The following is a 12215-nucleotide window of genomic DNA, read 5'->3' on the forward strand; positions in this document are numbered from 1 at the left end:
GGGAGAACAGCAAGATACTATGAGATTAATTCTGTCTTCCTCAGTTTAAAGTACATGATTTGTTATGCCTTTAATTGATATCAGTCTACACTGGATATTTAAGAAATTGGACTCTTGACCACAGAGGTCTGGAAGACTGAATAAGTGTAAATAAAGGCTGGGTTTGGTCCATGGCTTTTCTTTAGCTGTTGCAGCAGCTGTAGGCCTATAGTGGACACAGAGATTTGCACAGCTGGATTATCTTTGATATGTTACACAAATACCAGCTGCTGCCATTGTTACAGGAAATGCATTTTTGTAAATATTCTAACATATTAATGGGGTCTTATTGCTTTTTTTTTTTTTCCTTTCTTTTTTTCTTTTTCTTTTTTTTTTTTTTTCTTTTAATTTGGGCAGAGAGTTGCGTCGGGAAGTCATCATGTTGGCCTGCAGCTTTGGTAACAAACATTGTCACCAGCAGGCTGCAACGTTAATCTCTGATTGGATTTCTAGCAATAGAAACCGGTAAGTAGAACAGAAATGTGCATTTCCCCTTTCTCCTACTCAGAGGCAATATAGCTGGCATCCTCATCCTTTTGTGACTCCCCACAGTGCCCAACTCCGCAGCGTGATATGGGGGGAAGATGTCACCACCTGTTATTTAAAAATGGCTGTGGGGCTTCAGAATGAAGGATTTGACTTGGAATGTATGAATGGGTGGAGAGGACAACAGTGTAGCCTCTGCTCGCTCCTGATAATTTGCTGTTGAATAATGATATGCTAGAGGGCAAGAAGATGGGTTTTAAGGAGGAGTTAAAGGAAAAAAGATGAAAGTACGCAGCATCAGCAGACAAATACCTAACCTGCATCTGGACCAGAGAGCAGAAGGTGCTAAGTGATAGAAAAAGTGAGAGAGGTTACAGGAAGAATGACTGAGGAGCAAGAAAGGAGGTGGAACAATATGTTTTAGGGAAATATTATGTAGGTCTTACAAGTGAAGACTTGGAAGTTAAGTGTGGTTCAGGAATACATGGAAATGCTCATGTAAGGTTTCACAGAGGGGATGAAAACGCTGTTGTGCCAAGCATTAGCAGTAATGTACTGGTCTGACAGCAAATTTTAAAGTTAGGCTGTCCTGATGTGGGGTTACTCAGATGTGGCAAGGGAACACAGGCCATCGACAGTGTATGAAATTTATCTTTTAAATGCAAGGAACTAGGAAATGTTAAATTATTGAAGATAAAAGTATTGGTGTAGTAATCAATAGGTAGTGAGATAAGTACAGCCTACAGGTTAAGACCATGACTTCTTGAGAAAGAATGATGGATTTTTTCATGATGTGGAATATGGGAGTGGTAGTATTTGTGTAAAAGTATGACATGATATTTTGATTTAAGGAAATTATTTGACTTTCATATAACAGAGGAAAACAGAAGAGGAAAATTCTGTTCTTTTTCAGTCCCAGTCTCACATTAGCTCTGCAAAAGAATCACATCTCTATAGACATAGACATGCAGGATTTATCAAAGACATCTTGGCCAATCAGATGTTTATTTTCAATTAAAATATGTCTGTCTGTCTGTCTTCATAATCTTTGAAAATCCTTTACAGGTATACCCAGTTACATAAGTACCTGAGTATTTTTTTAAAAAACCACCCATGAACTGAACATGTCTGGAAATTGCATTCCTACATGACTTTGAAACTTCTGAAAACATTTTGAAAATATGACTATGTACCTTTAAACAGGGTGTGTGGGGTTTAGGATTTTCCAGTGTACATGCACGAGTTCTAATAGCAGCAACAATCAGCATAAAACAATTCAAAGAGGAAATTACAGAGAAAGAATTATTGGGAACAATCTGAAAAAGTAATTTGCTTAGATATTCATTTGCAAAATTAGTTAATCAAGCCTAGCAACATCTATTAGCATGCACAGCAGTAGATTATTCAGTGTTAAAAAGCTGTCACCCTGCAAAGCTTTCTCCTACCCTGTATCTACATCCCTTCCAACAGGATTGAAGAAGGAGGTATAAGAAAAAAAAATGCTTATTGCTTTACTAACAATAGCAAGAGAGGAAAGGAATAAATTTAAGGAGCCATCTGAAGATTCATCTTAGCTTTTCTATGGGGCCATTCTTGGGAGCACAAGATTGTGGCTGCCAGCATATGACGAGTATTATGATAAAAGCATCACAGCAGGGCAGAGGAAGAGAATAGCTACTAAGTTAAAGCAGTACATTTCTCCAAAGAAACAGCACAGCTTTGAAAAATAGCTGCAACAAATAATGTAATTACAGAATATGAATTGACAGTCAGCTGATAAATAGGGGTACTACTTGCAAAGAAGACAGAAACATGTTTTTATTTATTTATTTAGATTACAGGATTTGTTCTGTTCCCCACCCAAGAATTTACCAATTGCTACTCTCACAGCAGTTTCACATACTGAATATAACTAACAAACCAGTAGATTCATTTCATATCTAGTTATATTCGAAAGACATTGCAAAGGCTAGTAGTATCAGCAGCTTAGCAAACATAAAATCAGCCTCTATTTTACAGTGAAAACATTTGTAGGGGTCTGTCAGTGCTCTCTCACATGAATGTTCAGATTCCTGCTGCAATGGAGGTACCACATATTACCTTTGTTCACTTTAAATTGACTTCAAAAACTTGGGTCTATTATTCCTGCTTCTCCACCAAGCAATTGGTGATGATTACACAATAAGGATTGAATTACATGATGTTTGAGTCATGCCTTTCTCTCCTTTAGCACTTCAGAGACAATAGCTAGCTGAAGTACAAAGGGCAAACAGATAACAAGATACATGCAGAGAGCACATCCAAAGGTGCCATTTTGTCATCTTTTGGATCACTAAAATATTTTACTCAGTTTGATGGCCCTAACAGCTGCTTGGGAATTCACTGCAAACAGCCACCTCAGAATCTGCAGGAATCCCTCAGAGCTTGTTTCCTCACAAAGAAGGGTAAACTAGTTCTGCTTATTTTTCCCCTCTGGCAGTGCCTGGTGAGAAAAACAGACAGGTACAGAACATACTTGTATCCCTGCCTATCTTATTGATAAGGAGGGGGGAACTTTATCAAGTAAAGTTGTATCTGCTGAAAACTACCTTAAAAGTTCTCGTAGATGCCCTTCTGAAACAGAAAAAAGATATTGACAGATGAGCCACCAAGCAAGAACTCCAGAGAGCGTGGAGATCTTCAAGGAAAGAGTGTCTCTACCTGCATGGTTCTGTTTCTTCTTGAAATCTCTGAGATTTGCAATGTTTGTGAATGGCTGTCCTTATGTTCCTCCTGGGAATTAAGTAGTACTGTCTCCAGCAAGAAATGTTGGAGAGGTTTTGTGTAAAAGGGAAGCTTGGGGTATTTTTAATGTCATGATAGTTTTTGTGGTGGTTTTACCGTGCTAGGCAGTTGAACACCACAACCGCTCTCTCACTCCCCCTCCTCAGATGAGGAGGGGAAAAAGTAAAGGAAAGAACAACTCACGGGTTGAGATAAGGATGATTTAATTAAAAAGGGGAAATATATATATATATATATAATTAAGGAAATATTATTATTAATTAAACAATTCAACTAAAGGGAAAAAAGGGAAAGGGGAAAAGGGAGGGGGAAAGGGAATAACTAAACAAAACAATAAAGGCTATGTGGAAGTGCAGAGGAAAGAAATTACTCTCTACTTCCCACAAATGAGCGATGCTTGACCACGTCCTTGAAGCAGGGCCTCAACGCACGTAGCCAGTGTTCGGGAGGAGGACAGACGTTTTCGCAACGAGAGCCCACCCCTCCCCTCTTCTTCCTTTTTCCACCTTTTATTGCTGAGTGTGACATCATATGGTATGGAATATCCCTTTGGTTGGTTTAGGTCAGCTGCCCTGCTGATGTTTCTTTCTCACTTTTTGCCCACCCCCTAGGAGGGTCAGAGAGAGTCCTGATGCTGTGCCAGCACTTCTCAGCAGCAGACACAACACTGGTGTGATACCACTGCTGTTCTAGCTACAAGTGCAGAGCGCAGCACTGTATGGGCTGCTGCAGGGAAAGTTAACATCCCAGCCAGACCCAGTACAGTTTTATATACAGGCATAATTTGAGTTTGATTATGAAAACAATAGTAAAGGCTAATTTGCAACCTTTCTACCCATTTTCCCCCAGAAGAACTTATTCTGGGAAATAAGGTGTTTCATACAATGAGATAATTCACAACCAGTGAATGTTGGAGGGATCACAAATTCTACAAAGCAGTAGACCCCAATAAATGAGACTAGAGAATTAGGCTTGTGTCCCAAGATCCTAATCAATACAAAATTAGGGTAGTATTAAATTAATACCACATAAATGCACAGGCTGTAAATCATGTAATGGTCATTGACTCTCTGGCAGTTACTGCAGTCAAACTTTGAGCATGCCTAGTTAATAATGCTGTAGAAATGCTAAAATCCATACCTTTTTGACATATTTTTGATCTGTAGCTTTTTAGAAGTTCTTTTGAAATTGTTCTCTATTTCACTTGCAGCATTTAATTATGGATAGAGGGTTAGGTAATAAACAAATAAAGTAATGTCTAACTCTGTTTTACCAGCATATGTCTACAGTTGCTGTGGTTCCTAGTAATTATATTTAGTGTGGTAGGTCCAGAAATTAATTACCATCTACTCTTCACTGTAGGGTATTGAAATAATCATAATAATCAGTTACGGTTTGTACTTTGTAATTACACGTTCTTTACCGTGCAAATAATTTACCACTGTTCATGAAGTAAAATAGTGGTCATTTATAGCACAAAGCCAGAGGTCCTCTTTGTGTTTCCAGCACTACTTGGAAAAAAGCCATTAGATTTCCAACTGTAGCACTTCAGATTTTCTTAAGGAATTAGTAAGGAAAAAATGATCTGCAATATTAGCCTCCATGCACTAAAGTGGAAGTCAACTGAGAGACATGAAGGCTTGAATTTCTAGAGAGTTAGGTGTTGCAGTGCCTCATTTTCAGATGCCTGGCTCACTGGGTAGAATCAGATGCTTGGAGTTACACTTCCTACAGGGAGATATGGGAGCCTCTAAATGAGCTTGATCGCAGCCAGTATGCGGAGGAAAGAGCCTCTTGACATGGCACTGTGGAGAGAGAGTGAACCCTGTTAGGGTCCAGCACTAATATGTAAATTGCATCATAGAGTTAGGGATCCTTACAAAATACGCCTTCAAAAGTGTCACTAAAACAGGAAAAGGTCTGCTCCCTCACTTTTCAAACAGGAGACGCCCCCCTTTTAAACAGTTATTCTGTGATTAGGTTGTAACTGAGACTGCTGTAGACCCTCAGTGTAATACTTCAGCCTCATGCCTGCCACATGCAGACCACTCTCATCACCTCTCTGAGATATCTGGGACTGGCTTAAGACACACTGCCCACCTCTAGTCGAAGTTCTGCCACTGAGATTTATCTCATTAGCAAGAGAAATAATTCTGCTCTTCAGCCTAAAGATGAGAGCATTCATCCGAGAGACGGAGGCTTGAGCACCTGAAATATCAGGATTACTTATTACATAAAGGGTTTTAGGCTGTATTGCTAAATACACGCAGGATAAACATGATGATTAGACAAGGAATGGAACTCTAAAAAGAACTTTGCTCTACAAGGAGCAAACTGAACAAATAACATCACCTAAGTATCTCTAAGAGGATAAGACGTCTGTTTGCATCAGTGTAGGAGCTGATATGGTATTTTAATCCTTACAGTTGTTAAAAAAGATTTGATTATTTCTTTCAGCTGAAATTCTGAGATCATAATCAAAGTATTGGTTAATTCTTTTTAGTCACTGAATTTAAATCATTTTGCTCTTTTAAAATGGCTAGTGGCTCTGAAACAATTTTCTTGAAAGTCTACATTGTCTTCTGACTTGATATGAAGGCAATTTTTTTTTTGCTCTGCTAATTTAGGATATATGCCATTCCTGTACTGAAGCAATGGAAACTCTTGAAGCTTCCGTGTGCATGTTTAGAAGAATACAAGCCTAGCAGAAAACATACAAACACAGTGAAATTTCACTCATAGTTTGAGAATGTAAGGTGACTGGAATTCAGTCAACAGCAGAATGCTATACAAGAGAAGTTACTGTTGGCTGAAAATTGAGATGTTTGCTTCTACCTTCATTTAACAGGGCTCATCCCTGTGAAGCTCTTTCATGTGTGAAGGAATAAATTATTCACACTCCTTAGGTATAACACTACTGTGGTTCAGCCTAAAAAATTAACAAAATTACCATACAATGCCTGCCTGAGCTTGAGACTCATCCTTGTTAACCCCTTTAACCTTCACTGCATATCTGTTCTGAAAGAAAAACACATTTCTAAGAGGATTAGCATTTTCAGCCTTTGTGCCTTGGCTAGACAGAGTAAATGCGTATTTCTGAGGTTCGGGAAGGAGAGCTGCAATCTGTAAACTCCTGGCAGGAGGTATCATAACAATGGTTAACATGCTAGTACTCAGCATGATGGCTCAAAGCATAACAGACACAGACACAAGCATGTTTTTGGATACCTTTCTGTGGGTCGCAGGCATGATTTTCTTCCAGCTACTGTTACCATCCATCAGCTACATACAGGTTGCCACAAACACATATCTGCTGGCAAAATGGACTGCGGATGTATTTTTGCTTGAGGCAATGTTAGACAGGTTAGCATGAATATGTGAACATGTGAGAAAGCTGCTTTGAACCGAGATGGCTGATTTTGCCTTTAGCAGATAAAGGCATCCATGTATTCTTGTTCTGTTCATAGTGCTGTGGTGATGCTATTCTTTTGCTAATGGGGAGCAATGAGCAGTGGGAGATGATAGTATTGCTTCAGATTGAATTACCTAGTGGTGTTTCTCTAAGACAGTATTGAAGCCATCAGAAGGCCCTTAGCTATTCAGAACTGCTTTGGTTTGCTCATACTTTTTTTTTCTTTATAAATGTAACCATTGCTGTTTATTGGTTGCTGTCTTTTAAATAGAAACAAATTATCTTAATTAATTGCATCTCAGTCCCTAAATACCCCTAGAAAACTTTTAGTAAATGCACTTGATTGATATGGACTTCATGTCACCTCAGGGCAATTTTAGGTTAAATGCTTTTTTAAAAATTATTTTTAAAATTATTTTTACTATTATTCTTCTGTCACAAGCACTTAGATACAGTACTTAGACATAGTACTTAGACTTAGTACTTAGAATACTGCCTTGCAGATATCATCAATGGGAAGTTCCAATATCTTACTCCACCAACCTTGCATAAATTGAAGGCTGCATTCTGATGTCTCCTATACAGTTGCTAACTATCTGCTTATCCTTAATCAAGAGAGCTATGCTTACATCATATTATTCACTTATTCACTTATATTATTACATAAGCAGAGCTAATGTTCAATACTTAGCTTCTTTTTTAATACTTTTTTTCTTTTCTTTTGCACTTCTAAGTGTCCTTGCGGGGGGGGGGGGCCCCCCTTTTTCCCAATGAAAGCAATACTTAGATGAATAGATGATTGCAGTGGAATGCAAACTGCTACACTGAATTAGACTGAAGTCAGCATCTATTTGGTATCCCGTGGGTCAAAAGGTTACATTCTTCCATTTTCATGAATGAGGAGAAGGAGAGACAGCCAGAAAATCCTAAATGCAAATCCAGATAGTTCAAATCTGTTCTGGTCTCTAGTCATCTAGTTTGTTCTGAGGACTTCTGAAGTGCTAAGTTGGAGTCAGAGATATGGAAGGAGAATATGCCATGACTTTTCCTGTTCTATCTGTGAATTTCAAGTCAGAACACATCTGTGTGTCTTTTTGCACTACAGATAAACCATTTTTTTAAACTAAAAAATAAATCGTAGTCTTGGATGATTGCATCATAGGACTCAATTATTTTGTTTAATCCTTTTAACTGTAATTATGTGAATATGGGCTTTTCCAGTGATTCCCATCTGCCAGTTCAAAGACTTATATTAAACACTGCTTTGGCTGTTAGGAACACTAGTTAATTCTTTATCAGTTTTAAGAAAGGTGGAAGTAATGAAGTAAAATGGCTTCCCTCAAAGACAGAAGTAACCAACAAGCCTAATTTGAGAATGCTAAATCCCCATACTTGCTGTGCAGAATTTCTATTTACTCTGCAAGAGACAATGGATTCACGTTAATCCAGCTGCCTAAATTGGCAGTCTGCTTACTTGGATGGACCTTTAACTACTCAATGGAAATGCCACCAGGAAAAAACAAATTGCACTGCTGTAACATTCCTATAAATGAAACTATCCATAGATCTGAGGGAGTGGTAAATAACACAAATTACGAGTCATTAATTGAGATCAATTTCCTTGAAGTTGGGCTTAAGTGATAGAAAATCAAATGTTTTTCCAAACAAAGCATTTTCTCTTTCCTTTTCCTCCTGTCTTATTTCTCTCTCTAATGATTCGATATACGTGATTTTGTTGCTTTGTTTCACATGTGTACATTAGTGCTACAGTCATGCAACAACTTGGAAGTGTACCTAAGTTTAACCACTTACATAAGGATTTGTGGGAATATGACCAACAAATTAATTATTTTTGTTAGTTGCTTGGAAGAGGGACTAGCTTCTTTTTCACTGGTTTGATGCCCATGAGTTATTTTTGGATATCATTAGCAGCATACATGAAAAAAAAAAAAAAGTTTTTTTTTTTTTTTTTTCACACATGGATGTCTAATAAATGTAAAACAATAAAACTGATCTCTTCTTCTGTGTTCTCAACCCCTAGAAGTTTTAATTACTGAAAAATTCAGGCATAGCTGTTCATGCATTTTGAAAGGTTTTTGGAGCTTTGCCAGCTAATGTCAGCCAGTGTTGCTGAAGTGATTTAACTAATTAATAGGTTGTTACAACATTTGAATAGAATCTTGCACTCCAGTCAATAAAACTGTTTAAGGAGGAAGAAAGTAGTGTTGAATGCACAAGTTAATCAAGGAGTTAGTGCTCTGAAAGACCATCTGGGGAGTATGTCTGAAACGAGGGAGGATTTTGTCTTGTGAAAGATGAAACTGGGCTTTTTAGGGCAGATGGTTCAGGTAGCATTTTTATCTTCTGCCTTCTGTGTTCAATCACAGAAAAATTGCTATATATAAATAGCAATTCTGGATTAGCGGTAACTAATTTGCAATCTTTAGAAGTCAGATAGATTCTTTTCCAATTTTTCTCTTCAGAAATGACCTCTCCAAAACTCTGCAAAACAGTTGAACAGAAAGGACAGTATTTTTTCTTGCAAATAAATGTCCAGAAAAGGAAAAACAACAACAACAACAAAAAAAAAAACAATAACAACAAAAAACACAATCTATTTACTCAGAGATTACTTACAAAGGAGTGCATAACTCAGGCATATCTTGAATATGTAAATAGTGTGTTAGCTGTGAGGTATCTTCTGTAGGAAGGGAAAGGACCAGTAGCAGTAACCATCACCTTAGGAATGATACAGTCTCTGTCTGCCTCAGTCAGACTCATATGATACCTGAAGCTCAGAAGCACAGAACTAGGAATGTAGAGAACTGGTGTCTATGCATAGCTTTGCCATGTAACAGAATCGCAGAATCGAGAATGGTTCAGGTTGGCAGGGACCTCTGTAGGCCATCTGCTTAAGCAGGGCCTCCAAGGGCAGGTTGCCCAGGACCATGTCCAGGCAACTGTTGAGTGTCTTCAAGGAGGGAGATTCCACAGACTCTCTGGGCAACCTGTCCTGAACAAGTTGGAATCCTCAGTCAATATCCCCTGAATTCAATGTGTGACACACAGCTAAATATCTAGACCATCTGTACTTCAGTTTTCAAGGGGTAATTCTGCCCTTGCTCTTCAAGCTAGATATGTGCTATGGTAGAGGACATTCCCCACAGTAGAGCAGGCGGCATGGCTCCTGGAGTTTGTAACTGAGTAAAAGTACTATCTTTGGGATTGCCCTCTCAGAAAATACATTTTTTGTCGTGCTGTTACTTGTAATGGAATCTGGATTACATATCTGCAAACAAAGTACCAATATTTAATTATTTATTATCTTAGCATTGTAACCTATTAAACAAGACTATAAATATAGTCATCACGAAAAATAGGCCTAAGTTAAATGTTAAATAGTTGCAAAAATAAAGAATAATGTTTCTGATTAAATTTCTTTGTCAAATATTACCCTAAATGGTATTAAATTTGTCACTTAATCAAAGGAGTCTAAACTGTGTGCAATTACATTTTTAAAAATTAGAACACAGTTTGCCCAGAAGATAAATAATTATGGTTCAATTTTATAAATGTATCTCCAATTGTTAGAACATACTTAAATAGGAGAAAGTATGTACCAATTAATTATAACTTAGAAGATTATTCTTAGATCATTGTAGACCTTTATTATTCACTCTTGAAAAAAAATCCCTGTAAAGGCACAGCATGATTTTAATTATTTTTTTTTCTGTTTAATTTTTAACTTTTTCCCAATGTATTTAATTTTTAAACATGAGCTCTGCTAGCCCCATATTTCATTCTCACCATAATATCTCTTAAGCAAGAAAAATAAAGTTAAATAAATTGGATCAGTATTCAAATAAAAGCCATTTAAAGTGATGCTTTCAAAAGTTAATCTTTATCTTTATTCTTCTGAAGTATCCATCAATCATATTAGCTCTTTGAAACTGAGAGCAGCCTTGAAGGCCCAGATGAGGTTTAATATAAGAAGGGGATCCGTTCTGCAGTGTTACTACTTAAGCAGCACTGAAACAATGGTTAATTTTATCCACTTGATTCAGTTAATACAAGGGGCTAATGTTCTATGTGCTGATCCAGTTCCATGGAACCACAGTTTTGGAAAACTATTTTTCTTTTATCTATAAGATTTACAAATTCTATAGACTGGTAAGATTTTACATGTTTAGATAACAATGAAATAATGGCACCTAATGATTGGAGAGGAGAGAGAGCAAAAATCTGTAAAAATTGAGAAAATTCAATTAGAAGGCTCTCTGTTGAGGCAATAGTTAAAGAGAAATTACTTTTGGGATATTCACATTTTCATAAACAATTTTCATTTCCACAGAAGGGAACCCCCTGTCTACGGTTCTGATTATAAGCCTCTCACAGGAGTAATTTGTAACTTTTCATAGCTGTAAGTTTCATCATTTCTAAAGCTACAGTATTTAAAATCAGTATTTGTTTGTGGAGGTTGATTTTTTTTTTTTTCTTTTCACACTATCCTAATGAAAGCTTATACAGAGTCCTAAAACCTTCCCTGAAGCAACTGGAGCACTGTGAGTATGACGCACAAATTTGGTTGCAGTAGAGTTTTCTTAAACATCATGACATCCAGGCTGTGGGCATGGGATCAGTGCCATCACTTATTGTTAAGTCCTTCTTCCTTCTCAGAGCACTGAAATGATCCTGTGGGTCTAAAATCACTACTTAGGATATAAAAGAGAGTAGCTGGGAAAGCCTATGGAGTTGATATGTTTTGACATAACTTTCAAAAATGTAAACCTCACAAGTGAGGAATGCCGACCTTTCTGGGGCTTGACATCCACTGTGAGTTACCTCTGCTTCTGACTGGACCCAAACACAGAGTGACAGTCTTTCCAGCATACAGTTCCTTCTTACCTGAATTAATGGCAAAATCAACCTAAAAAGAAGTGCTTTTTCCAGGTACCTTATAGTTCCTTAGAGAGTCAGTTGGCTGAGTTGCATCTCTTGCAGTAAACCAAAGACAGCCTTTCTGCTGTCAAAGCTCAGCAAGAACTACTTGTGCTTCTAAAAAATGATTTAGTGTTTTTGTGTCAAGATACAGAGTGCTTTCTGTCATTGAAATAAAGCTTGACTGGGTTCAGTTCTTCATATTCAGATACCATGTGTTAAGACAGATTTGGGGCAACCAGTTTGGTCCTATGGTCAGGAAGCATCCCCTACTCTGGTTCAGTTAGCATTTGTTCTTTGACTCCTTTCAGTATATTAAATCCCAAATTAAAAGAAAAAAAAAAAAAAAAAAAGAGACATTAGCTGGCAAGGAAGTTGTGCTTTACAAATAACCCAGTGAATCTGAAAATCACAACACAATGGTAAATAATATCACTTTCAAGTTGTATTCAATGTATATGTACATGGCTGTGTATTTATGTTACTGTAACTGTTTAACCAAGGTTTTGATGGAGTTGCAGTTTTTAAGAAAACTTTAAGTCTCGTCTCTAGTAAT

At 37.4% G+C, this 12215-nt stretch overlaps 1 protein-coding gene across 2 annotated transcripts in view; it reads left to right on the forward strand.

Moving 5' to 3' along the window:
• The window catches only part of TRHDE (thyrotropin releasing hormone degrading enzyme), a 213483-nt gene that overhangs the window by 185673 nt on the left and 15595 nt on the right, over positions 1-12215 (forward strand). For both annotated transcript variants that reach the window (XM_035336824.1, XM_035336815.1), the window contains one exon: positions 397-504. In XM_035336824.1, the coding sequence (XP_035192715.1) occupies positions 397-504 (108 nt within the window). The remainder of the gene's footprint in view (positions 1-396; positions 505-12215) is intronic.

This window comes from Oxyura jamaicensis, chromosome 1 (genome assembly GCF_011077185.1).
Source record: "Oxyura jamaicensis isolate SHBP4307 breed ruddy duck chromosome 1, BPBGC_Ojam_1.0, whole genome shotgun sequence".
Classification (NCBI taxonomy): Eukaryota; Metazoa; Chordata; class Aves; order Anseriformes; family Anatidae; genus Oxyura; species Oxyura jamaicensis.